The sequence below is a fragment of the Balaenoptera acutorostrata genome, chromosome 2 (assembly GCF_949987535.1).
Source record: "Balaenoptera acutorostrata chromosome 2, mBalAcu1.1, whole genome shotgun sequence".
Lineage (NCBI taxonomy): Eukaryota > Metazoa > Chordata > Mammalia > Artiodactyla > Balaenopteridae > Balaenoptera > Balaenoptera acutorostrata.
The window spans coordinates 42343911-42371426 of record NC_080065.1 but is presented as its reverse complement, the minus strand read 5'-3'; the positions used below and the strand labels follow the sequence as shown (position 1 = coordinate 42371426).

General features: G+C 43.5%; 1 protein-coding gene across 1 annotated transcript; it reads right to left on the bottom strand.

Moving 5' to 3' along the window:
- Positions 1-14694: 14694 nt before the first annotated feature.
- On the bottom strand, positions 14695-25645 carry ISL1 (ISL LIM homeobox 1). The gene is made up of 6 exons (XM_007195570.2): positions 25344-25645; positions 24327-24516; positions 21339-21598; positions 19241-19527; positions 17830-17997; positions 14695-15800 (listed from the first exon to the last, which is right to left on the bottom strand). Exons 1-6 carry the CDS (start codon positions 25369-25371, stop codon positions 15684-15686), a joined length of 1050 nt encoding a protein of 349 aa, XP_007195632.1. The 5' UTR covers positions 25372-25645; the 3' UTR covers positions 14695-15683.
- Positions 25646-27516: the final 1871 nt, after the last annotated feature.

Below are 27516 nucleotides of genomic sequence, written 5' to 3'. Positions count from 1 at the left end.
TCCCTTGCCCCTAATAAAGCGGTGCAATTCTCATCTGACCTTGGCAGGTCTGATACTCACTCATACTTTAATATACACATACAGTAAATAAATACTTGAGTACCTGCTCTGTATTGGGCTGGTTCTGGAGATACAGAGCTGAAGAAAATAGACCCTCTGGAGGCTTACAGGCAAGTGGGAGATAGAAACAGGCAAGCAGGCAAGTGCAGTCTGTGATGGGAACTCATAGCTGGGGCATATGACTTTGGCTTCTTGAGGAACTGACATCTGAACCGGGAAACTGAGGGATGAGCTAGGATTAGCAGATGAATGGTGCATTATAAGAAATAATTCCTGTAGAGGGCCAGGTGGGGGAAAACAAAAAGAGGACAAAAACAAAAGCAAACAAACATGGTGTATTCCAGAAGCCGAAAGTGACCTATATAGCTGGACTTGGCGTGCAATAATAACCATAAATACTTTGTTGTGCCTAAACAGTATTATTTTTTGAAGACTTGGAGGGTTTGCTTTTCAAGGAAAAAATTATTCATGATGTCAAAAAGCAGCATTTAAAAATTTTTAGGATTTCCCTCATTGCATGTCAACAATAAAAACCTCTTTGTGAATGAGCACACCTAAATTATTTTGTTATGCAAATTACCTGTGCAATTAATTTAAATATCATTATGTCTAGTTCCACAAATTCTGAAACCTTGGGCAAGTTTTCTTGACTGGAGGTTACGTTCCTCTTCTGCAAAATGGAATGAACTTATCTTACATGTTTATGGATGAGAAAGAGAAACAATATGAAACTAGCCCCTAGCCGGGTGCCTGGTACATAGAGGACAACCATTAAATAATAACTGTAGTAGGAGAGTTTGGAAAGCCTAATGCCCATAAAGTACCATTTTACTGACAAGAAGAAGAAGGGGGGGGGGGAAAGAAGGAAGGGCCATTTGCTCACCTGCCTCACACTTTGTTCCCAATACTGACTGGCTGTTCAAAAATATGATTATTTTACTAACAGCGAACTTCAACTGTGTTAATGACTCAAAAGGCTCCCTGTCTTTCCCGTACTCCATATGCATTCATGTTGCATTTAAGAATATGTGCTACAGTTCAATGGCTGCAGATCAGAATGGAAGGCTTGATCCATTGAGGATAAGGCCTCTAGGCACAGTTAGAACATCCCTAAACTTAGGAGGATGTGTCACAAAAGTTCTCATTCACTGCCTGTGTCATCTAGCCACCTATGTGGCTTATGCACAGCTTGCTATAGAACTAATGAGTTCAACGCCAAGAGGTTTGGGGACTCTTGTAGAGCGTCCAACTGTTGTGAATTTATCCTGGCATGTTTCTTTCTGAGATAGTTTACTGCAGCATGCCTTACAAAATCAAGACCTTTATTTTAACTCTACAACTTTCTAGGCTATGTTGCTTATACATTCTTGCTAAGCAATACTGACTGATGCAGGCTACCATTCTGAGTAGTGGTCAGTGGGGAAGAAAATGATCCTCATTAACTCTCAAGTATAAAAATAGATTTATCATCATCATTTTGAAGAGAAATGATTTTTCTCTAACCAATTGATTTCAGAAAGCCACTTTTCTGAAAATAAATGTAGTTTGGATTGCTGTGGCATATTTTTCCACAAAGGGAAACAATCAAGACATTGTCTTTGAAAAAAGACAATTAATATCAGGTGATATCAAATTAATCTAGCAATAAGAGGTAAATTACATTTCCACTATTAATATACTTTCTACATGATGTGCATTTTGGAAAGTTTATCACATGAACACAGATGATATTTCATTCAGAAAAAAAGTCAAAGATTATATTGGAAAGTATTTTATATGCCAATTCTGGATTCTACAAGGAATAGAATAAATAAAACCTTTACAATTATGGAGGTGTCTTCATTTTATCGTTTGATGCACTTTAACATAATCTCAAAATTAGCGCTTAGGGGGAAAAAGATGGAATCTCTATCATTTTAGGTGAAAATAGTATTAAAGAACTCACCAAGACTAAACATTTTCAAAACTGAGTAATTCAACGATACTTACTGAAGTCTTTTGTTTTGTCTTTACACACTTGTCCATACTACACCTAGCGCGTTTAGCTATCAGATGAGTGTTTCCCATTTCCTTTATGTTGGCCCTCAAAATCAAGTAAGGCTTTCTCTTCTTCCTCCATTCATTCCTACCTCTACCAAAGATTTTATGTTTTACCTTCTTGTGTACACAAATAAGGGGGATAATTAATCTTTTCAAAGTATTGGATAGGGGATAATTAATCTTTTCAAATTATTTTAACTACAAATAATAACTAACCTAGTGTGTTTTTATGTTACTAGATTTAGTCTTTACTTTTCCCTCTAAAGGGCCTACATTATAGGCACATCTATAGTGGTACCTATAGAACCCAGCATTCCTCATAGAGCAAAGTAAAACTAAGAGAAACTATGAATTCTTGGTAGGCATCCATTCCATGAGAGGCAAATTGTAGCAGATATTATTACTGGTTTTCTCATCCCATGGACACCTCCGTGATGCAAAACGATATACCATCTGATTCCCCAGTGTTTTCAGACTGGCAAAGCATCAGCTAGATGATGAGTCACAATACAAAATATATGAGGACTTTGCTTCTTGCCACTTAAGTTTCTAAGGCCCAACTGATTTTTTTTTCCCTTACTTCATGTGGTTTTCAAACTTGTTGCTCTTTCCAATAGTGTTTTCAGTTGAGTTTTTAATAGTACGATAATATAGAGCCCAAGGAATATTACTTTCTGTTGAAACATCACATACACTAACCTACCGTCAACAAAACTAAGCAAATTGCTAACCTCTCACAGTTTTACAATATGCCAATAGGACTTTTTTTCTTTTAGGTTTTTGCCTAGGTTCTTATAATTACTGGATAATGACCTCTCCATACTCACTTTCTTTTGACAGCTTAGTTCTAGCCTCTGGGATTTTAACATCTAATTGGTTTGTCTGCTTAGATTGTGGATACTTGAGTCTTCCTGAACTCAGCAAAGCCAGACGGCCAAAGGGATTAAAAGCATTTTAGGTAATTCTGTCCCCCAGAGCCCTTCTAAAATAGAAGTACCAGACTCTGGTACTTCCGTCATTCTTCACAAACCTGGTAACTGGATTCAGCGAATACTTTGGTTATCAGAACAGCACTCTATAGAATCACTGCACTCAATAAATGTCCAATAACAATGGTGAAGAGTTAGATGAACTATATTTAAAATATTTCCCCCTTAATTCCCCTCCTAAATCTGGCTTCCATCTTTGCCTCTTTATGGTATCCAATGATCTCAATTCAGCCAAGTTCAAAGGCATTTTCTCTGTCCTTATCTTCCTTGATCTTTCTGATGTATGGGGCACAGCTTTTCATACCTGCCCCTTTGAAGGCTTCTGGCTTTAGTTCCTGAGACATTTCTATTGTCATTTATTTTTCTTCATCATCACCCTGATCTCTTCACTTATTTCTCACATTTCTTTGTCTTTCTTTTCTCCTTATACCTTTCCAGTCACTTTTCTTCCAAACATATCTTTGATGAATTACTGTTTTCCTTGTGTCTTCCTGCCTTTTTTAAAATTCTACAGAGATTCTTTTGTTTTCACTAAGTTGTGTAAGTTAATAATTTACAGATACCTCTCTAACATTGATCCATTTCTTTCCGTACATCAAGGACATGTTAAAACTCAAATATACAGTTTCAATATAGAATTGATACAGTACATACATTATCTCATTTTCACTTTTTCAAGTGCTCACCATGTCTTCAAAAGTCACTTCTTCTGAGAAGCTGTACTTGATCACTCTACTTCAAATTCTGTCCCCCTTTTTTAAAATCTGCTTGATTTTTCTTCATAGCATTTGTTATTGCTTTCACTGTAATGTGCATTTATTGTACGTCATCTGAATGTATAACAAAAATATAAGCTTCATGAAAGCTTCATGTTTACTGCTATATAGCCAACACATAAAATAGTACATAGCATGAAGTAACTACAAGATAAATATTAGAATGGGTTAATGAATGAGTGAGTGATTACGTAAATAAATGCATGATTCATTCAGAATCTGTCATCCAGATTCAGAACCTTAGAATCATCCTTGATTTCTTACTACCTCAATGCTCTAGTCTATATCCTGTTGTATTAGGATAATAAGGCTAATTACCAGCCTAAGGCTAGGCTGATGCAATAAATAGACCTAACAATACTTCAGTGGCTTAACGAAGATAAAAAACATTACTTCACACTTATAGTTTGAACTGTTTCAGGCTCCACTGGGCAGCTGGGCAGCTCCATTCCCTGAAATTATTTAGAACATTAGTTATTTCCACCATGTTGATCCACCATACCCGTAGGGCACTTTCCTCATCTGTCCTATTAACGCTGGACTTTCCTGGGTTCCAGCCAGTTGAAAGGAAAAAGAGAATATGAATGAAGCACATCCCCAAGCCCATAATAACCTACATTATTTCTGCTTAGATTCCATTGGCAAGGATGTGATCATGTGCACCCCCCACACACCTGTAAGGGAATCTGGGATATAAGCCTATTATACAATAGCTTATGAAAAAAGGGAAAAACAGATTCTGATGAGACAACTCAGCCATTCTCCTCCACATCAGTCAATTTCTCAGAATATTTTTCAGACCAACTCCTTCCATTCTCTTCCTGCCAAATCTAAAAAAGTCCTTCCCTTGCCTGAACCACTCTGATCCTCGACTTGTTGTTTTTCTAGCCTTTAGTCTTTCATCTCACAAGCTTATCTCATTCCAAAATCCAAATGACTTTTCCAAATTATAACTGTCATTTTTAATTTGCTGTCTCAAAATGCTGCAGCTAGCAATTCCCACATATGTCAAGTCAGAATTATTCGTTATGGATTTCAATGCTCATCACCCTCCAACTTTACTAGGATAAAGGAGGAAAAGATTCTAAGAGATAAAAAAATAAAATAAATGAGTTCAGCACATATTACATACGCTAGTCCACATTCATGGATCTGTTTCTCCTAAAGATTTTTAGAAAGGAGTCTTAAATTTTCAGTTATGTAACATCACAATATTTTTTTTTCTTCAAGGCCCTGGATATAGGTGACTTTCAGATCAGTGTTTGATGACGGAATTGGAAAGTCACAAAATAAAACTGCAACGAGAATTTGCCTTAAAAACAAACCTGTTATCCCTAGAACATTAACCTAAGCAATTAAATTCCCTCAAGCAATAGTTTCTCTATAATCCTTTTGTAAAAGCCCATTTTTAAGGCAAAGATTCTCACTATGTGATCTGGGGACCTCTGAGGAGGTGTCTCTGAAACCTTTTCAGGGGGGTCTATGAGGTCAAAACTCCTTTCATGGTAATGCTAAGACATTTTTTTACCTTATTACTTTCATTCTCTCATGAGAGGACATGGACTTTTCCAGACGCTACAGGATGTGTGATATGACCACAGTTTGAATGAGGAAGCAGATATGAGAATTAAGCTATCTTCTATTAAGCCAGATATCTAAAAGATCTGCAAAAATAGAAAACTATACCACTCTCTTCTTAGAGAACAGAACTTATGGTTACCAGGAAGGAAGGGTGGGGGGACAGGATAGTTAGGGAGTTTGGGATTGACATGTACACACCACTATATTCAAAATGGATATCCGACAAGGACCTACCGTACAGCACAGGGAGCTCTGCTCAATGTTATGTGGCAGCCTCGATGGGAGGGGAGTTTGGGGGAGACCATTGGATACATGTATATGTATGGCTGAGTTGCTTTGCTGTGCACCTGAAACTACCAAAACATTGTTAATCAGCTATACTCCAATATAAAATAAAAAGTTAAAAAAATTAAAAAAAATTTAAAAAGAAAACTATATCACTCTTCTTACTAGATTTTTTGCTTTGTAATCTATACTTATTTTTCATTAAAAAGTAATTTATGTGATCATATAGCACATTATTTTAAATAAATAATAAATATTTCAAAATCATCATTTAAAATTTATATAGTAAACACTGACAAATATAACTTGCATAAACCAAAACTTTTTGAGATCCTCAATAATTCTGAAGAGTTTAAAGGGGTCCTGAATCAAAAAGTTTGAGAGTCACTTATTTAAGGAGATAAATTACCGTTTTGCTAGTCAATTTCACACACCCACTGCGCAATTCAGCAGCTCCCCTCAATTCCTGGAAGTAAGGAGAGTGGACCTCACTGAAGATGTTTATAAAATGGTTTCCATTCTCTGATCTAATGTAGTCCTCACTGAAGCCATCAAGGACAAAGTGTTGTTTCTTTGATGTTCTGCTCTTACACATATGAGGGAAAGACAAGGGAATTTTTTTTAATTTATTTATTTTTTTTAACATCTTTATTGGAGTATAATTGCTTTACAATGGTGTGTTAGTTTCTGCTTTATAACAAAGTGAATCAGCTATATATATACATATATCCCCATATCTCTTCCCTCTTGCATCTCCCTCCCTCCCACCCTCCCTATCCCACCCCTCTAGGTGGTCACAAAGCACGGAGCTGATCTCCCTGTGCTATGCGGTTGCTTTCCACTAGCTATCTATTTTACGTTTGGTAGTGTATATATGTCCATGCCATTCTCTCACTTTGTCACAGACCTACTAGAGAATGGACTTGAGGATATGGGGAGGGGGAAGGGTAAGCTGTGACAAAGACAAGGGAATTGAGAATTGTGCTGAGAAACAGGTAGAGAGGTCATTAGGAAACCGGGCTCAGGGCGGCTCTCATGCATAACTAATGACTGTAAAGTGCTTTACAGATAGAAAAGTGTCATGTCATGGCAGAAACAACCACTATGCGTCTCTTGCTTTAGGAGAAACTGCCTCCTTCCCTGATATTCCCTATAAAGACGATTTAAAATATTCTTAGTCTATATAGTGGTTCTAGAAGATTTTAACTTGAATAACCAAAACAACATTCATTATGAACAACATTCATCATTTATATTCTTGGACCATCACTCAATTCTGTAATGTTACAGATTCAATTCTAATACCAGCCACTTAGCCCGGCCCTCGAGAAAACTCTATGCCACGGCCAAAGGCTGCCATAATACAGGTTACAAATGCACACATTTATCCACAAGAATGATTTCATAGAGTCCATCACCACTACAAAATGAAAACAAATAAACAAAGCATTACTCAATTCCGGTAGATAATTCATTAGAAACAAGGTCCTATATGGTGAGTAAGCAGTTTATCACCAGCTTTGGTCCTAGATCTCAATAGTAGAGAAGCTGTATTATTTGCCTGGCCTGGCAGGAATATTTCTGAACAATCAGTTAACTAATAAGGATTACTCCTAAAATTCTAAAAGGTGAGGGAAAATATTTTTAGGCCTTTTTTAAAAAAATTAATGCATTTGTTTTTAAAGTCAATTCTAATCCTACCACTTCATATGCTGATTTTCACCTGTGAGACTAATATATTATCTAGGCCTAGGTGTGACTGAAGTTAGTTCTTAGGTCGTTTTGGCTTTGACATACTTGCTATAAAGACATTGCTGGGTGAAATACCTCCAAGCCCTGTTTTGCAAATGACACATTAACATTAATGAGACTTATGAATCCATTGATGGGATAATAGAACTAAAAGGTGAATTTCTATTGGTGATATACAATCCTTCATCCAAGTGTTCAAATTCTGGTAAACAGGGAGAAATTTGGCCATGCATAAAATGCCGCAGTGACTAGTATCTGTGAAGCTGTAAAGACTTCAAGGATATAGCATAGTCTTAAAAATACGAAATGTACTTTGATACAAAAATGAAATTCTAAGTAGTGATCTCTAAAATATTTCCATACATTACTGAAGAAAGTAAATGATTTCAGAATTTATTCAGCATTTTTATTTTCCAGAAACTGATAATCAGTTTCATTCTCCAGAAACTGACAATAATGTATTTTCCACACTTAATCATTTTAGACATCAGCATTCATTGTTAGTGGAAGAAAATTACTGTATTTTACAAATAAAATCACTCATTTTGTTTCATGAATTAAATCTTAAATGTTATTTAGGTTGCCAGGCTACTTTTATTTCAAGTATTTCTTCTTGAGAACTTATATCCCACAACAAAAACTCTTGGACAAAATTTTAAATAACTATAATTTATAGTCTGTGAGTTTAAAATGAGATTTTAACTATTTAGTCCACAAGCACTTTCCCATTTATTGCTTAAAATATACTGTTTCAAAGTATATATGCTCTCTTCCCAAATAAAACTCTTTTTTTTTCTATTTCCTGCTAGTTCTCCCCCGAAGTCAGATGTTCTTTTTCCTTTGCTAAACGTATTTTTAAAGTAAACCTCCTGTATATAATAAAAACAAAGTAATATTTGATCTAATAAGTAATTATTGAAAATTTTAAGGCAAAACATGATCCTAATTAAGTGTGGGCATTTTTTTATTAATGGTAAAGAAAACTTATTTAAAACTAATTGAGACTATAAGTAATCTAAATTATCAAAATAACTGCAGACCAGAATCTGCACAAGTAGCATTTTGCCAGTCATGTCTTTACTGTGCTCTGAACAACTGTTTACAGTATGATATTACAGAACTGTGAAAAAAAAATAGATGTAACATTTTGAAGAAATTAATTAAATAGCTACTGGGAAAAAGTAAAATCCTTCATAGCCCCTAAAAGTTCATTCCCACCATATTTTACCTTATCATATTCAGTGGCCTGTCTAGTATTATCTCCATATACCTGCTAAGTTTAACAAGTTTCAAACAACACTTTGTATTTGTGACAGGTCAAAATAAACAGCAACTCTTACCCATGAGAAAAAGGAAAGTCAACGCCTGAGTTACAGTTAAGGATTATTTTCTGGAGAAAGAAAAAAAAAAATTTAAGCTCCCTACAGAAATTCTTTGATTTCACGAAACTTGGGTTTTGTCTTTTTTCATTTGACACGTTTGTGAGACTGGGACCAGGCAAGGAAGAACATGATGTGAATTCGTATACCTCCAAAGCTGGGAGATGGTGTTGTCTGTATTACCATCACATGAAGCAAATAACCAAATTTTTTGACCTCCACTGATGGTTAGTTTTCAAACAGAGGCAGCCAAAGACACACACACATACACACATACATTGTTTGCAAACTAGAAGAATAGTAACAAGATGTAACTAGAAACTCTCCCTTCTTTTTCAAACAAGAGAAAAACCCCACAGGGAAGGACCAAAATTATAATTAACTGAATGCTACTCAATTAATTTGAAATGCAAGCCACAAAATCCTTGGTTATAAATCCCCAAGCTGGGTTATTCGTCATTCCAAAAAGGGCACTGCAAGCTCTGTCCCAATGGTCCCCTCGCTCCCAAGTGGATGGTAGTGCCAGCCTCTCTGTGGTGGAAGCCAGCTGGAGGATCAAGGCAGGCGTCCACGGTTTGCCCAGTGAACTGGTCACGAAAACACAAGAAAGTGACGCCACTTCTTGTGCTTGCTGGGAAAGAAAGGGCGCTCCGCCGCTCAGGGACACTCTAAGATGGTGACGCATCTTTCTCGGTACACGGTGGGGGGCGAAGGGGGGAGAAGCTTATTACTGAACTAAATGTTTTTATTGATTGCCCTTGAGTCAGAGCCCACTGACCCCGCAGACCGTAAGTGGTATAGCGCAGACCTGTCATTTCCAGGCAGCAAGAGGAGATACTGGATTAGTCTAGGACACCTCGCGCTGAGCTTTCTCCTACAGCCCGCCGCCACCCCCTCGGCCTCCGAGGCGCGGATAAAGATGCGCGCCGCGCTGGGGTTTCCGGCGAGCCCTGCCCAGGGGCTGCGCGGGGGCGGCACGGGACCGGATGGCCGCGCGCGGTGGCCCGCGGGGAGCGAGCGGACGGCTGGGCTGGCGCGCGTCCCACCCGGTGTCCGAGGCCCACCGCCACGCAGAACGGCCCGGCTCGGGGCCGAGAAAACAAATGACTGCTTTGCGGCCCTCCCCATTAAACAATAAAGCGAGCTGTAAAGCCTCAGGTGCCGTGTTTGTTGTGCCGTCTGCGCCGCGCTGTTGCTCCGGCCGGGGCGAGCCGAGCGCAGTGGGCCGGGGAGCGCCTCTTCGGCTGATTCCAGGGAAAGATAAGGAGCCGCCGAGCCACCAGCTCTGTCTAGACTCGCGACCTCACAAGTCAAGCGCCTTGTTTGGATTAGCCCTCCAGATCTGCCAGCCTGATCAACCCCTGAAAGAGAAGGGCCCAGCAACACCCTTTTTTCCTCTCCCGGACCACGATTGTCCCTGCTTTAAGGGATCAAGGGCTGACTTGCCTGCGGGAGTCATGGGTCTGGTTAGACCGGTGTCGGGTCCCCCATTCCTAGCACCCACCCACCCCAAACCCGAGTGCAGCCCGGCTCTGCCCTGCCCACTGGACATGGGAAACGCTTTAGAGGGGAGACCACTAGGAAGACCGGAAAAATAAGTTGCCAACCCAATCAAATCCACAAATAACATCACCCTGAAATGAGCACGAACTTTTGCTCAGTGGGAGGGAAAGAGGGTCCTAGGCGTGGAGAGGGCTGAGCGGAATCTCCCCGTAGGGCTCTTGTAAAGCTCAGGTCAAGGTGCCTTTCTTCCCATCTGGTGAAAAGCAACCTTACCCCCAACTTTCCCCCCTAATCTTAGGCGTCCTCTTTTGGAAAAAAAAATGGTTTTCTTTTTAGAACGCTTTGCTTATCATTGCTGAGCGCTTTTTCAGAGGCATAATTAAGCAGGAAGATTTGCAAAATAAATGTTAAAAAACTAAAAAGAATGAAGTACTCTGAAGTGCGGCTCTGGGAGAGGCTGGCTTCTCCAAGGCATAGAAACTGGCTTCTCGGAGCCAACAGCTTAAGCGCCATAAAAATTAAAGGATGTGATAGTAACAATGCTCACAGCAAACACTCAGCAGCCTTCCCTCCTGCCCCTCCCCCTCCTTCGCTCCCTGTGAACCAACTTCTCTGTCTACACTTCAGAAGTCTCCGGGAGGTGTGGAGAGATCCTCCATCACGACTTGGGACATTGTAAGCTGTGAAGTTTATGTTTGTGGCGCCTGGGCTCAACCAGCCATTCAGTGGCTTGCTCGGTTATCAAGAAAACAACAATCAGAAAAGATCAGTAAACAGAATCGGCTGCCAGCGCCCTGAATTAACTACTTACACTTTAGTTTAAAAATACCCACTCACACTGTACAAGTTAATTGTCTTTATTTTAAATAATTAATGAGAATTCAAGATTTGCAGCCATTTTTTGAAAGTAACACTTTTAAAATAAAGGCACAAAAATAATCCCCTCCCCCTTTCTCCCAGAGCCCCCAAAGAAAATTTGACTTGCCTTGTTGTGACATAATCTTTAATTGTTGATTAGCAGCGAGGAAGTAAACAGCCCTTAATGAATAGAACCCAAGCATAATTTGGATTATAAATCTCCTTTACAAAAGTTGACTAAACTGAACTTTACAGATAAGAAAACAAGTACTTTCTGCTTAGTTTACTTGTATTAGAGGGGAGATTAAACTCAAACTGGCTGGGTTCCATCCAAACTTAGCTCTTCTGGTGGTAGGGACCTAGTTTTTACTTTTTTTTTCTCTTTCTTCTTTTTTAAGAAAAAGGAAAAGGCTAAGTAAGTCCACATGGGGCTTATAAGAGATATTTCAATGAGATCGATCTTATGGCTTAAAAATTCAAGGTGCTAGAAAAATGCCAAGTACTTTGAGGTACCTCAAAAGCACATTGTGTCTTTCTGGCTTTTAGCCAAAAGGATAAGATAGACCAAAAAGGGGGTCAATAGATAGGTTTAACAACTTGATCAGGGTGAAGAGCTGCAGAGCAACACAAAATCATCTATTTAATCTTGAATTCCAAAAAAGTTGTGAATTGGGAAGTGGGTAGACACGCCCACACAGAATCTCAAATAACCAGAAATGTTATTTCAATGAAGAAAAAAAAATCTCTTCAAATATGATTCTAACTTAGAAAGGACTTTTTTTTTTTTTTTAATGGTAAGAAAAGCCAGGTCCATTTGATGAAAGGAAAAGACAGAGACAGTAAACTGATACAGAGGGTTATTGCTCTGAACAATAGGGAGAAAAAAATCCTATCTTTTTAGAAGTATAGATGTTGATATAGATTCCCTGATTTAAGGAGAGCGTCCTGGATGTTTTTAGTTGCATTAAATTTTAGCTTGCAGAAGCTGGAGGAAATGAGTCATAATGTCCAGAAGGAAGAATTCAGAGTAATAAGGGGAGGGAGGATCAAAGATAATGGCAAACAGGAGGAATTTCATTAGAAGAGCACCGCTCAAAATTCGGTCTCCAGAGGTGTGCGGGGGAAAAGGAGAGTATGTGCAAAAGATGGTTTGCAAACAAGAAGACATTTCAGCTACACATTGTAGAGCACATGCTGAGGAGTCTAGAAGGGAACACACCTTTCATATGAATAATACAAGAACTGGAATGCTATCGACCCATCAATCCATTCTCAGCCATCAGGCAACATATATCTTGAATCTAGCAAGTGAAACCAAATCATTCAACACTTCCCTCCCAAATTACTGTACTTAAATTCGAGCTGTGGACTTCAGAACAGACTGACATCTATATATGTAAAACATTATCTCCCCACACACAAACCTAATCTCAGAAATAAATGTCAGCATGAAAAACCATCACAAAGATGTGTGCCTCACTTAAGTACCTCTATTGCATTCAAACCCTAAATAAAGTTTTTTTCCAAGTCCTAATGTTTTCAAAAGTGTCAACTAAAGGCTATGGTTGGGAAAGGGAACTTAATGGTTTTCAAACCAGGGCTTGGGCTATCAGTAACTGCACTCCTGACACCAATATTCATGTTGTACCTGCCATCCTTGCACTTATTAGTTAGTCGTCTCAGGTATGACGGTGAGCAAAAAGGAAAATCAAAGACAGACGAATAGAAACAGTGAATGGGAATCTGGAAAAGTCAAGTCTGGTGCAAGAGATTAGAGGAGAGAGACGGGACAGAAAAGAAAAAAAAGAAGAAGAAGAAGGAGAAGAAGAAGAAGAAAAAGAAAAAAGGCCTTCCTTGGAGAAGATCCGTGTGAGATAAGCCATAACTCCTGTTTTTCTCAACAGATGACTACAAGCCATTATTACTGCCGGCCAAATTATTACCCCTCTGTCAAGAATTAGACACAACAATCAAAGTAATCAACGGGCATGTCTAATGCACTGTAACATTTTCAATGCAAAGTTTGTTTTCTCTCTGCCCCCACCACGTTAGAGCCTGTAATTAACCCCTTATGTAGGACAAAGCCAAACAAAAGCCTAATTGAGGCTCGTTTCCCGACTTGCGGCAGGTTTGGAGAGGGTGAAAGCGACTTGAGAGCTGGGGAGACGCGGGGCTCCCGGGGCTCCAGCCCGGCCTCCGCCCCGCTCGCCGTCAGGGGTCCTAAGGGGCGCACGCCACGAGACACACCATTAGGGTACGTTAGCTTTCGTATTTATTACGAGTTGTCAGATGTTTAAAAAGGCATTACACTCGCGCGTACAAATGCATTCAGTTTGTAGAGAGCCAAAGTATCATGGGGGGAGGGGGCAGGGGAGGAGAGGAGACAGGATGGAGCCCCAAATCCTAACTCTACACCCACAAACGAACCGAGAAGCCTGATTTCGAACAGGACCATTTCTCCTTCCCTGGGTTCTGGCTCTGGCCCAGGAGCCGCTGCTAAATGCCAGCGGGCAAGGTGTTAAGAGCGCACGTCCACGAAACTCCGACCGCACGCAACCCGGACCCCTGCCCCTAGAAGGCGGTTCCCCATCTAGTCCCCGCCGCGCCCCTCCGCCCTAACCAATCACCCTCGTAAGGTTTTGGGGGTCGGAGTTAAGGGAGAAAGAGAGAAGGGGAGGGGGGGTTGGAAACAAGTTGGAGACGGTGGGGAAGGAGAGGCAAGAAAAGACACCCACTGACTGGTCTGGGAACTGGTGAGAAAACTCCCCTCTCTCCGTCTGGTCTTCCTGCGCAAATAAAGCAGCATTTCTCAAACGGCTGACAGCCGCCACTGGTAAATAATGGTCATACTTCACTGGCTAGGCAGAAAGCCTCTCTTTTAGCGAGAGCTTATACTTGAAATATGGGTCATTTCAACGACCCTAAGCAGAAGACTTTGGTATAAAGCACTCCAAGAAGATAAAAATAGTGACTCAGGATCAAAATCCATTTTAAGCAGGACCCTCTTCCTATTTTGGGTGGGGTGGGGTGGGATGGAGGGTAGGACAAGAAAAGAGACAGGAGGAAAGAAAGGTGGGAAACAGGACAGAGGAAAGCATCTCATTTTCAAAAAACCAGTAACATTATCACAGCTGAGAGCTAAAGGCTTCCAACCAGTTTTGATCCAACTATTGAAATGCAAACTTGCAATTTCAACCTTAACTATCTGCAATAAAATATCATACCTATTATATGTCAGTTTACCCCGATTCACATGCAGTCCTTAATTTCAGACATTTTAATGACTTAACTTGTAAACATATAAAAGAGGGACCCTGGATCATTGTGTTTATTTATTTATCTATGCCAAACATTTATTGGTGAAATAGTCCTGAAGATATAATTCTACATATGGCGCTTTGATTTCACATAATATTTAAGAAAAAAGACAAAACACATAGAATTAGACATATAATTCAAAGACCACGGTACAACCTTTATCTTTTTTTTTACTTCAGCAAACAAAAAATAATGTCAAATGACATGAAAAGTGGCAAGTCTTCCGACAATAAATAATAAATTACTTTATAATTTTTGCAATGCAAGAGCAAACAAAAAAAAAAGTTTCCTTTTTTTCCTCTTTATTTCCAGAGAGAGCGAAAACAGTCATTTTAACCAATAACTATACACATCTTTGGGGGAAAAGTTCTTGGACAGACACAAGTCAAACACAATCCCGAGACGCTTGTGGCAAAATAGAGGTAACCTTGTTGCAATGCTTTATAAGTTGGTTTTTAAATCTGAATTCAAAAACCTTTAAAGTCGCTTCAGACTTCTTGATAGAGGATGGATCTCAAAAAAAAAAAGATGGGGAGGGGCAAAAGGAAAAAAGAAATCAGCTACAGGACATGCTAGAGACCCAGGATTTCAATTAACACCTTGTTAAAGTCAACTAAAAACATTGCAAACCAACGCAGCTCCACCTTCCTGAAAGGACTCTTTCAGCCAAAGAGGCCAGTTTCTCTTCCCGCTCATTTGCTGGAGCTCCTGTGTGGCAAGGCAATGACCAATATAGAAACAGCACCATTCAGAAAAAGATGGACTAGAAAATCTCTATTTCTGCTTTTCTCTAGATGTGCAGTGAAACGAAAATGTTTTTTTTTTGAGATCCTTGAATATAAATCCTCTACGTTTTAAAAACGTCTTTTTTTTTTTTTCAGTACTCCTAAGGTCATTGGATAGCATTATGTTGGGTTTGGGTTTTGTTTGTTGTTTTAATTCTAGTAAAATCCCATGATTGTCTTCACAGTGTTGCTACCATATCACCTTGTCATTAAAACAGACTTCGTGCGTTTCATGGAGCATTCATTTCTTGATTCAGTTTTTATTGACTGGGTCGTTAAATACTTTTGTTTCGGAGTTCAACATTATAATTTCCCACTTTCTCCAACAGGGAAAAAATACGTCTGAATGAATGTTCCTCATGCCTCAATGGGACTGGCTACCATGCTGTTAGGTGTATCTGGGAGCTGAGAGGACATCGACGCTACTTCACTGCCAGTGGAATTAGAGCCCGGTCCTCCTTCTGAAAAATTGACCTGCATAGAAGGTTAAGAAATGAATAAAGGAGGCTGTGATCGTATTCACAAAAGGATTATAAACTTGTCCTCTGTGTGTGTGTGTGTCTGTGTGCAGAGACAGATATATAGATAGAGATATCCGCATATATAATTGAATTTTAACAGGCTTAAAGAAAGCCTACAAGGAAAAGAACTTGGGAAGAAATCCTCTCGCTTTCCCATCTTCCAAGAGATCTGTTTTAACTGAAACTGAATTCCCAACATTATGTTGCATTAAATTATTTAAGAACAAATGTGTTTCCCACTGTAAAATGGCATCGCAACTCTACCATGCATGCTCGAAATAAAATTATCCTGCCGGCTACGTGTTGCCCTGGGAGCAGGCGAGTTCTCAGTCTCTAGGCATCAAAGCCTCTCTTCTTGAGTTGGAAAATCCATAACACGCCGCTCAGATCGTGTGACGGGAGATTCAGAGGAGGCTCCACAGAACAATGATTAACTCCTCAGAGGGTCCACAGCATGGCCTTTCTTCCTTGTTGTTGGTCCTGCTGCCTTTTGGCCTCTTTCTCTCTTTCAATCAGGCTCTTCCTTCCGAGAGGAGACCCATATATTATAATGTCATCCACATTATAAATATCTGGCTCCTTCTCTTAAGCCGAAAGTATTGTGTTGCTGTTGTAAACCTTCTTCTCCACTCTGCTCCCAACACCTCCCCATCCTCGGCTTCCCTTCCACTGCTCTCAGCTGACACTAAAGTTTCAGGAGGTGCAAACACTTGGCTGCCCTGAACCCTCCCCTTACCCGCCTTCTATGATCCAAATAACTGGTAAGATTAGCCTGACAGTAAAAATAAGTTCTTTTTCCTAATTCCAGGGTCTGCCTTCCTTGCTATCTTATTGAACTTTCCCACTGTGAGGCCAAGGGACTTCTCAAATTTGCCTCCTCTAGACTGGCCCACTTGCAAACAGACACCTGGGCCAAGCCCTTTTAACCACTGCCTGTGGCCCATTACCCAACTGTTGCCACAAAGAAAGAAAATGCCCTCCAGGTAAATGTGAGGGTAAAAAGTTAACCTCAATTCAAGCTTTATTTTCAAAGAAAGGAACAAGTTTTTCGGATGGATCTTGTTTTATAGAACAAGATCCTACAGGGCTGTTTATTACTTAAGAAAAAACCCCGTATGTGTACATATATCATCTCATGAAAGATATATACTTAATAATCTTAGTTATCTTCACCCAGGTGAAAGGTGAGCTGAGTTTTCTCTTCTCTGGATGTGTAGAACATATTAACACTAAAACCGGTTTTCACATTATTATCTCTCTGACTGGTAGAACTCAGGTTCCTTTTGCTATACATGCCCCACAGTATGTGACTGTGTATGATATTTGAACTTATACACTAAAAAAATGTTTAAGCAGTCCTACATTTTAGATTAAGATATAGTCCCAGAAAGAGATATAGTCACAAAAAGTATCAATCATATCTTTGAATAACTGAACTCTTTATTGATATATTTGAATAGTGCACAGATAGGTGCCTGCTGACCACTGATAATAACATTGATTATGTATTACAACATTGATTATTATTACAATCACCTTGATTTAGGTCCTTAACTATACCATGCTCTAGGAGCTGAAAAGGGAGTAAATTTACTGGCTGCTGATCAAAATGCCAAGGTGATCTCTAATGTCCCTTCTGACGCTACAAGTCGAAGATGTATGATTCTGCAACCCAGGATACCTTCCCACGCGTGTCTATTTAGTTAGGCACCTTGAAGTTAATCCCTCAGAACAGGCCTGATTGATAGAAAATTCAACCTATATGGTCAAACTATGAACTCACAGAAAAGACTCACAAGAGGTTTGTTTTCCTTGCGTGCTTGCCTCCTCTCTCCAACACACCCCCTTCGTCTCTCCCCAACCCTGGGGACAGGCAGCACCCTCCTCGCTAACCCCCCCAGACTCTTCCCTTGTGTGACAGTTTAACCAGAATCTCCTTTCCTTGGAGATTCAGCCTCCCCACTCTGGGAGCTGACACTTACCAGTTGCTGAAAAGCCGGCTGATCTATGTCACTCTGCAAGGCGAAGTCACTCAGTACTTTCCAAGGCGGCTGGTAACTTTGCACCTCCACTGGGTTTGCCTGTAAGCCACCGTCGTGTCTCTCTGGACTGGCGGCCACCATGGGAGTTCCTGTCATCCCCTGGATATTCTGTGAATAGGTCCCCCCCAAACCCAACATGTTAATGAGCAAACTCCCTCCCTCCATTGTCTGTGCAGGCTAAGCAAATATACCCTGGCATTATCTTATCTATATAGTGGCCTTTATTGACTCAGTTAATCTGCTACGCGTATGGATATTAGCCAGGGTTCAGTTTTGTGTTATTACGTTTTGTTCTTCTGTTTCTGTGGGCTGGACTATTAGGTTGGCTTGGACCTTATTAAGCGAAATTCTGTCTCGACTTTCTTCTTTCCCCTTAAATTCACTGTTCATCCCAATTCCGCCCATCTGCCTTTCCAGGCCATAGCATCTCAGTGGAAAGCTGAGGCAGGATAGGCCTCCCTTCAGCCTCTAGACATGGTGGTTTTCTGGGCAGTTTGTTAGTCAGATTTGGGGGTAGATTTTCCGCAGGCAATTCTCCGGGAGCCAACCCCAACTCCCAAGCATTTGGGTCTGGCCACTATTGTGCTATTATGCACTAACCAACTTAGAAAGTGCCCTGGCCCAGGCTTGGCGAGTCTGCCAAATTTAATGACAGCAGGTTTTATGGCATTTAAAAATAGGGCCTAAGCAGTAAAAAGCAAAAAAAAAAAAAAAAAAAAAGCAGGTTGTGGGGGGCAAGAAAGAAACTCTTTAGTTTAACTTAACCAGGAGGCCTGCCAGTTGGGTGCCGCTCTGGGCCAGGGATGGTAGTGGGTAATAGTGCCAGGGGCCTGACATCTCTGGAGACCTGGGCTTGACCTGGAGCAGAGGGTGCCCTGTTTTCACAGGTCACCTTGGGGCACTTCGGCCGCCTGGGGGCTCTGCTGCAGGCTGCGCACCGGGGACGCCGGGGTAACCCTGGATTAAAAAGGAAGCCAAGGAGTGGTCCCTTCCTCCTCTCGTCTGCCTGAGGAACTGATGACCGGAACTTTGGCAAAACCAGCGCCAGGCCTCACTGCCCACGGAGGGGGCGACGGCCCTTCCGGATCTGGGATGGGGCGAGGCTGAAGGGCACGAGGCCACCCCCGGGGGCTGGGGCCTCCCAGAGCAGCGCGGGCCGCGGTGTGGCCACTGGGCCGGGCACCGGTGGGGGGGGGCCTCTCCCCGGGGCAGGGGTGAGGGGGAGGGGCCGCCAGTGCCGGGTCCTGCTCCGGAGCCGGAGGGAAACGGCGCCGGCCCACCTGGGCAGCCGGCACGCACGCCTCCTCGGCTTCCCCCTCTCGTCCCCTGTCCGGGCCCCAGGGCCACTCACAGTTTTATCATTGGGCTGCTGCTGCTGGAGCTGCTTCATCATGATGCTCCGCTTCTTGTCCTTGCACCGCTTGTTCTGAAACCAGACCCGGATCACGCGGGGACTGAGGCCGGTCATCTCCACCAGTTGCTCCTTCATGAGCGCGTCGGGCCGGGGGTTGGCGGCGTAGCAGGTCCGCAAGGTGTGCAGCTGCTTCTCGTTCAGCACAGTCCGCACGCGGGTGGTCTTCTCTGGCTGCTTGTGGACGTGGGGCCGCAGGGCCGGCTGCCGGGCGGAGATGGGCTCGGCTGCGGGGCAAGGGGTGCCGTGAGCGGGCCGGGCTGCCCGCCCGCGCCGCTCCCGGACAATGGGCAGCTCTCTGCAGCCTCGACAGACAAAGCAGGGGCGGCAGAGGTGGGGGTAAGGGGCGCGAAAGGGAGAATAAAATCTCGCTCTCTAATCTCAGAGGTCAATGCTCAGTAATCCGGGCCCGGAAAGCAGCCTCCGCCCCTGCTCGTGTCAACAGGGAGTCAGAAAAGGGGCGCACGTCTCAGGGCCTGTCCCCCTGCTCACAGCAGGGGCGGCATCGTTCTGCCTTTTTCTCCTCCCTCCTCGCCTTTTCTAGTACCCGGACTGGGCCCAGGTTACACCGAGTCCACCCCCCCACCCCCAACTCACAGGCGGTACTAGGGAAGGAAACGCAGAACACCCCAGTGACAGCCAGAGACACTACCCCAGCGGGATGTCTGCAGCGCAAAGGCTGAGGAGAATTCTGACAGAGAGCTTGAACTTCAGTCCCCAGGGTACAGTTGTATCAAGGGGATAAAGAAATTCGGGATTTCGGCCATCTCTCCAGCCTTTGATCTTTCTTAGTCTACCTGGATCTACTAAATCTACCTGGACGTTCCTGATGTGATCTGATCCCAAGAAAAGGAAAACCGAAACTCTTTAGAGCTGCCCGTCCTCTAGAGAAAAGACAGCTGGGGAGTGTTCTGGCTCCTGACTCCCTCCCAATACTTCGGCCTCTTCTGTGCTTCCCACAACAGAGCACAGGTTGCACCTAACAGAAGTTGCCACCTCTGGCTTTGCCCCCCTGCAAGCTAAGTCACAAATCCCCCAGGACGGGATTCTTAGAGCTGCCAGAGAGCAGAGGAGGAAGAGTTGTAGTTTTCTCACAACCAGAGAATTGACACTTTAAAAGTGCACAGGGCAGATTTATCAAGACCGGAAAGCAGGTTTGGAAACATTGTCTGCCTTCTTACCTGTGGCCCCCCTCCTGGCCAACCTTGCTCTATTTCTACTCTCCTTCCCGGGGCAAAGGCCCTCAGATCTGTTTGTTACAAATCCTGCACTTTCCAGGACCCCCGGGGGTCAGGTCAACACCTATGGGGTCAATTTAGTGTCACAGCAACAGGCCCGAAGATGAAATTCTCACCAAATCAAGTAGAATGAACGGTTTAAAGAGGGAGGCTCCCTTTTAAAAGGCAATTACTGCAGATAAGCTTGTTGACAGTTTTAAATTACGGCTCTGTGCAAAGGCTTGCAATTATTAAAACTGTATCTTTTCAGGCCCACTCTCTCACAAAGGGATACAAATAAAATTTTAAAATATTTTGGAGTGGGGGGCAGTTTGCAAGGGAAAAGGAATTGAGAGGCTGAATAACTTGAGGCCACCTAAGCTTCCTTCATTGGGTTAAAGGAGGAAGCTCCAGGGGCCCAGAGCTCCACCCCTTTAATTAGGCAGCGGCGGGCAGAATACCTGGCGGGGAGCTGAAGCCCGTTTTCAGTAAGCCGCGTTTTGGAGGCCAAGGGGAACTGGAAGTACTGTTTGGGCGTATGCATACACGTGTGCCCAAGCGGTGTACATTCACGGGCACCCACATCTAGACACACAGACGTGTAGCTGGGGGGAGTCAAGGGAGACAGTGAGGGCATTGAACCTTGCTGCGAAAGAGTGAAGCGCGGTGCAAACCGCACCCAGAACCCTCCGTTTCCGACCGCAGCAACCGCCGCAAGGGTCCCAGGGTTGCTGCGGCCGCTGGCGCGCTGGCAGGGGTGGCGCTGGCCTCGCCTGGCGCCTGCCTCCCCGAGGAGGGCCTCCCTCCGCGCCCAGGAGTACCTGCCATTTGCAGCGGCCGCGCCGGGTGCAGGGGGCTGAGCGGGTCGCCGGCGCCCAGGCTGGCCCTCTCCACCACGTCGTGATCCGCGCGGCAGAAGAGCCCGTCCTCCCGCAGCGCGAACTCGTCCCCGGGGATGAGCTGGCGGCTGCAGGCCACGCAGCGGAAACACTCGATGTGGTACACCTTGGAGCGGGCGCGCATCACGAAGTCGTTCTTGCTGAAGCCGATGCTGCACTTGGCGCATTTGATCCCGTACAACCTGCGCGGGAGCCGGGCCCGGGGCGGGAGGGAAGCACAGAGAGAGGGGGTCACTTCAGGCGGGCGCTGCCCCCGACCCAAGGTCGCTGGCAACCTCGGCCACAACGCCCTGAGACACTGAAATCAGCATTCGCAGACAATCTGGGAATGGGAGGATGGAGATGATTAGATTTCTCTCGTTTCCCGCTCCATTTCCCTTTCCTATGAGCTTCTGTGTCTCGATCCGTACCTCTTAGTTGAAAACGCCCAGTCCAAACTAACGAAAAATGTTTGACGTGTTGGAAGCCTGGGCCGCTGCTCTGCGACCAGTCCAGGGTGGCCCTTGCCGCTCTTGGCAGGAAGGGGTCCAGGGGAACTCCGGGAGTCACTGGCCCCAAATTTTCGCCTCCCTATCCCCCAATTTCTGCTGCTAGAAACGTCTCTAAAACTGCAACCCAAATCCTCCTTTCAAAAGAAAATGAGGTTATGGAATGAGATTGTCACCCCACTCGGTTTGAAAACACACAAATGCACAGGCAGAAGAACAAAATGAAACCTCTGAGGGTTTCCAGAGCCCTTTCTGCACAAGCCCACTGCACTTTTCCCCAGCTAAAGATCTTTTCCTCAGGCAGCAATGTTAACAGAAATTTTCCTCTCCCTTCCTCCTTTTCTTATTATTTTAAAAATCTGCTTTGGTTCCCTCCATCTTTTTCAAGTTGCTGAAGCATCTACCTTTATTTCAGTTTGTTTGAGAACCTTGACCGGACAGAAAAATGAAAAGACCCACTCCTAAGGTCTTCCTCACTGATGATCTTTCTTTACCAAGAGACAATCGTTGTAGGTTTCATCTAGAGGCTCTGCCCTGGCCCTCTCTCTGCGTTATCACTAATAACCAAAGCAGGAGCGTTCCTACAAACAGAGAGAATGGAGGAGAGGAAAAGACCTACACAAAGGGGGGGTAAGAGGGGGAGCCTCGCTCCCCCAAGGGGGGAAAGGCATTCGGAAATGTAAACGGTCTCTCTGTTCTGCTTTTACAACTACAGGATTTCAAAGGGACACACACACTTGCACGCGCACACACACACACAGTTGAAAGAGTGGAGAAGAAAATGTAAAAGAGATCGGTTCCTTCCACTAACGTTTAGCCAGAATTAGGCACAAGCAGGTCTGAATACAATTGAGCAAAACACTATCTCCACAGGAGTAAAGCTACTGCTGGGGTTGAGAAGTGAGCTCTCCCACTCCAGAATCTCCAGGTCACAAACCAATCAAGTAAACAATTGAAAATGGCTCATTTGTCAGAGGTTAGAAGGTAGATTGAAAAGTTTTCCCTCCCTCCGCCTACTCTATGTGAGATCTTCCACTTCATAGGATGAGGACTTTACCTTGCCTGTGACCAAACAATTTGGAAAATCCCTCCCCCTTCCTCTAGCTCCCCACTTCCCCTCTTTCCTCCTGTTCTCCTCCCCCACCATCAAAGTATTAATAAACTTTTTTTTTCTGCACTGTTCAGCTTTATTAAAATTACAGTCTCCACTTCATGGTTTTAAAATAAGAAAAAACACTGCACACTAAGTGAGCAGGAAAACATTGTAACTGCATACTTAAATCACAGCTAAACTTTAAGGTAAGTTCTAAGCTCGATAAACTCTATGACTTACAGAGCTAATTACTTGTTAACAGCCACTGGAGAACTTATTTTTAAATATAATATTTTGATATTATTCGACATTATAACGAAGGTGTTATCTCTTTTGTTTTGTTCTTAAAACAATAATATTTTCTTTGGAAATTCTACTTCCTTCCTAAGGCAGAAAATGAAGTTTCTGACATATGTATACACAAGTCAGAAAATTTGAGATTGGCAAAGCATGAAGTTTAGACGCAGAATAAATTGAAAGAAAAAAATTCAGAAAGTTCCTTATGTGGTTTTATTCTTGACAGTAAGGGCAATTCGCTCATTTTATCAGTTACCAGATTTTAATGTGAGAAAGGAAGCTGTTCAATTATCTAAATATACCAATTGTTCGTAGACAGATGATGGGCAATTTGATCTGCTCTGTCTAATTCATCAGCTCAGATAAGATAAGAAAGAAGACAGTCAGATGTCACCAAAGGGTTAATATTTAAAAAGATTAAATTTCCGGTCTTTTTTACAGAGAATATTTGTGTTGGTTTTTAAATTTTCCAGGCAGGAGTCCTTACCCTAAAAGTAAAAGGGCAATATCTCTATTTGCTCTTTCAAAGTACATCTCTAAATATGCTTAGGTCAAACTATTTCACCTATTGCATTGACATCTCCGAAGAATCTGTAAGTTACTAATAAAATATTTAATTAAAATAAATAAAAAAAGAAAAAACATTGCATGATACAATAAACACTAACCAACCTTTTTTTTTTAAGCTTAGAAACCCCAACTTTTCCATCTTGAATTTTTTGTTTGTTTTGGAAGGGGGAGGGTAACAGAGGAAAATAATTTGAGCATCACAAATTCCAAGAGCAATTATACAAGCTTCAATGCCACATAATTTATGGGAACTACTATCGAGTTTCGCGGGGGTTTTTTTCCCTCTAAAAAGTAAAATGAACAGCATAGGTAAATTTACATATTACACTTACAAGGGTAACTTTTGCACGCTGGAATCCATTAAGGCAAACTTCACCAAAGGACAAAGCCACACAAAATAATAACGAATGGGGAGAGAGAGGGAAATCTCACAAAATTAAGGAAGCAGTATAAATGGCGTACCTGATATAATCTCTTTTACAGTAGGTTTTCCCATCTCTAACAAAGCACGTACAGCTCTCGTCCAAATACTGATTACACTCTGCACATTTCAAACATGCCGCATGCCATTCCAAATCCGGAGAAACCCTCAGAATATACTGATCGTGAATTTGATTGCCGCAACCAACACATAGGGAAATCAGACGTTTTTCTGAAATGAAAATAAATACATGATTGACTAACCGTTTACTTCCTACAGAGATAAACACACTTTTAGTGTCGTTCTCTTATAGGGCGTACTCTGGGAGTTTTTTTTTTTTTTTTTTTTTAAAGAGTATTGCACTTTGGGATGGTAATTGGCGTGTGCCATCAAAACCCTGACTCATTTTTAAAAGGAGGTGGAATATATGTAAAATGTAGATTTGAATAGTCTACATTTGTAAGCCTAGCACGCAATCAAACCCGTTCATTTTGTATTTCTTTTTCCTCCCTCCTCCCTCTTTGCCATAATCATCGGGAAAGATTATGGATAAGTCAAGTCAAAGAAAAGGTTTTGACTAGAAGCGTTAAGTGAACGCAGGGATGTCTATATTTTCCATGAAGCACGCTCTTAAATAGCACATAGGACTGGAAATTGTTAGCAAGAGCAGACATCAATACAGTTGTCACTCGTTCTCTTTTGCAAGTCTAATGCTAATTCACATCTCCGGGTATTGTACTTGCAGGCAGACCTTTGCAACAGAATAACCTTCTCGGAGAGCTCAGGATTCCCGAGGAGGAAACCACCGCTTAGCACCAGAAGGCTAGGGTTTTGGAGGGCACGCAGGAGAATTCAAACACAAGGTACGATCAGTTTCCCGAAGATCAGAACCGACAGCAAGCATGCAGGCGTGGCGGCAACAAGAAAAAGCCACCTTCTCTCTCTCTCTCTCTCCAAGCAATGACTCGAACTCCGAAGAGCCCTTGGCACCCTTGCCTGAGAGAGACCCCCGCACAAGAACAGCACACCGAGCCCCACAAGGTAAAATCGCCTCTTACTTTTTGGTGGATCTCCCATGTCTCCCATATCTGTAACAGGGAGTAATGTCCACAGTGAAATGGTGGTTGTACAGTTGGTGAACAGCCCACAGAGAGGATGCTGGAGCTGTGGCTAAGTGGGAAACAGTGGCCCCTAGGGTTGCCAAGGCTGAGAGAGCCGCTGCCCGGCTGCGCCGCGCCCTCGCGGATCGGGGAGTCCAATTTAAGCCGGCGGAGCTGGCGGAGCGGAGGCGCTGCGGCGGCGGCGGACTCGGCGCGGATCGGGCACCTCTCTTCCTTATCTCTTACTCAAACTTCTCTGCTCCAACTCAGCTCCATCGCCATTGGTCTGACGCAGCGCGCGGGGACGTCAGGCGAGCGCCTCGCCCATTGGCTGCGGGGCGCGCGGCGCAGCTGTTCTGATTATCATATTTCAGCCTCGCTGGTGCCGTGCGCCACTGATCGCTCAGCGAGCCCGCGGGAGAGGATTAGGGCTCCCGAGGCGAGTTGCTCGGGGCTCAGGCCGCTCTCCCCCGATGCTCGTGCGGCCCGGCCGCTCTGGCTTTTGGCTTCCTTCTCCTCTTCCTTCTCCTGCCCCCTCCCTTGCTCCTTCTCGGCCGTGCCGCCAGCGCCCTCGCCTCCTGTCGCGCTGCTCCTCCGCCCTGCGCTCCTGGGGTCCCCGCAGTCCGGCTGGCCGTGTTGCGCGCTGGGCTCACTTTTCCGCCGCCGGTGGCGAGTGGCTGGTGGGTAGGTCTTCCTGATGACGAGGTCCTTCCCGGGTTTTAGGAAGAGGGGCGACTTGGAACAGGCCGTTTGCCTCGTTTGGTTTCGCGCTTTGGCGCACAGCTCCGGGCCTGGCCGGGCTTTGCTGCCGGGGCGGGTGAGTTCCCGAACCGGCTGCGCATAGCGCGCTGGGAGCTGCCTAGGGGAAGACGAACCGGTCCTGGGATGAATAGACCCAGAGGAATTGTTCGCTGCTGCTACCCCACTACCCCGTTACCCCTGACCTCAGATCTCCAGAAACGTGGGGCGGGGGGAAAGGGGCGCTTCTTGCCTAAGCGGAAAATCAGGTTGGAAGCGCACAGGTAAAACCAAGCTGACTCCGCGGACTGCTCTCTCCTTCCGACCCGCGAGGTCTGCTTTGCAGTTTAGAATTAGGAAGTGCACTAACCCGAAGCCTAAGTGCAAAGTGATCGGCCAGTAGTTTAAAGTTTGCAAAGCGATTCTAGCCTGTCCAGTTCCTCTCTCTGCTGGTTTCCTGCCCTTTGTTTTTAAGCAAACGTGTGCAGTTAGCTGGTGGTGTTTGATAATTGCAAGGACAAGTCTCCACGTCTCTCTAGAGATTTTAAAAATGCGTCAGTCTAAGGGCGTGAGTTAGGGAGAGGTCTAACAGAAGAACAGCGAAATACCTATTTCACTTCACTGGGTGTGTTTATCTAATCATTTTCTCTCGGGAAACAACCTGGAGAGAGAAGAATGTTGGCTGCAACTCGCCGGTAAATAACTCTTTTCAATAATTTCTTACATGTTCCCGTCATATCTTAACCATCTCCCCAAAACAGTCACAGGAAGGCCACGAAGACTCCCCCCACCGCACTCCTCCAAAAGCTCCTAAATAGCTATTCCTTATCTAATATGACTGCCAATTTTATCTAAAAAGGCCCGCAAACGCACGCAGCAGTAAGTTTAATTTCGGTGTCTTGTTGCCTTGAGAAAACCTGGTGTGTTAGGAAACTCCTTTCTTTGTATCATTCGCCAGATCTAGCCCTTGATAACAGCCGTGAGCCCTCGGCCGGTCTCAGTGGCTCGGTTTACAGGGATATGCTTCTCCAGAGCGCAGAGAGAAACTAAGATGCTGAATTTCCTCCTGATCTGGCTGGGGCTTTGCCAAGAACATGCATTTGTTTTGTTTTGTTTTCTCTCAAGGAAAATTTCTAACTGGATCTCATCCCTTCTGTTTTTATTGTATCAATAAGTTATATCAGAGTGCGTGTGTGAAATCGAAAGTTAGAGGTAGGTTGATACATTTACCAGATTGGGGGGGCGGGGTGTTTTTTGGTCATAGTTTCTAGTCTCGCTGGTATTATATGCGTGGAGCCTTTTGTCAGGCTGCTTTTGTAAAACTGATGCTGGTAATGACAACACGAAGCAAATCTTCCCAGCATACGGGTATGTTTCCTGTACAGATAACCAA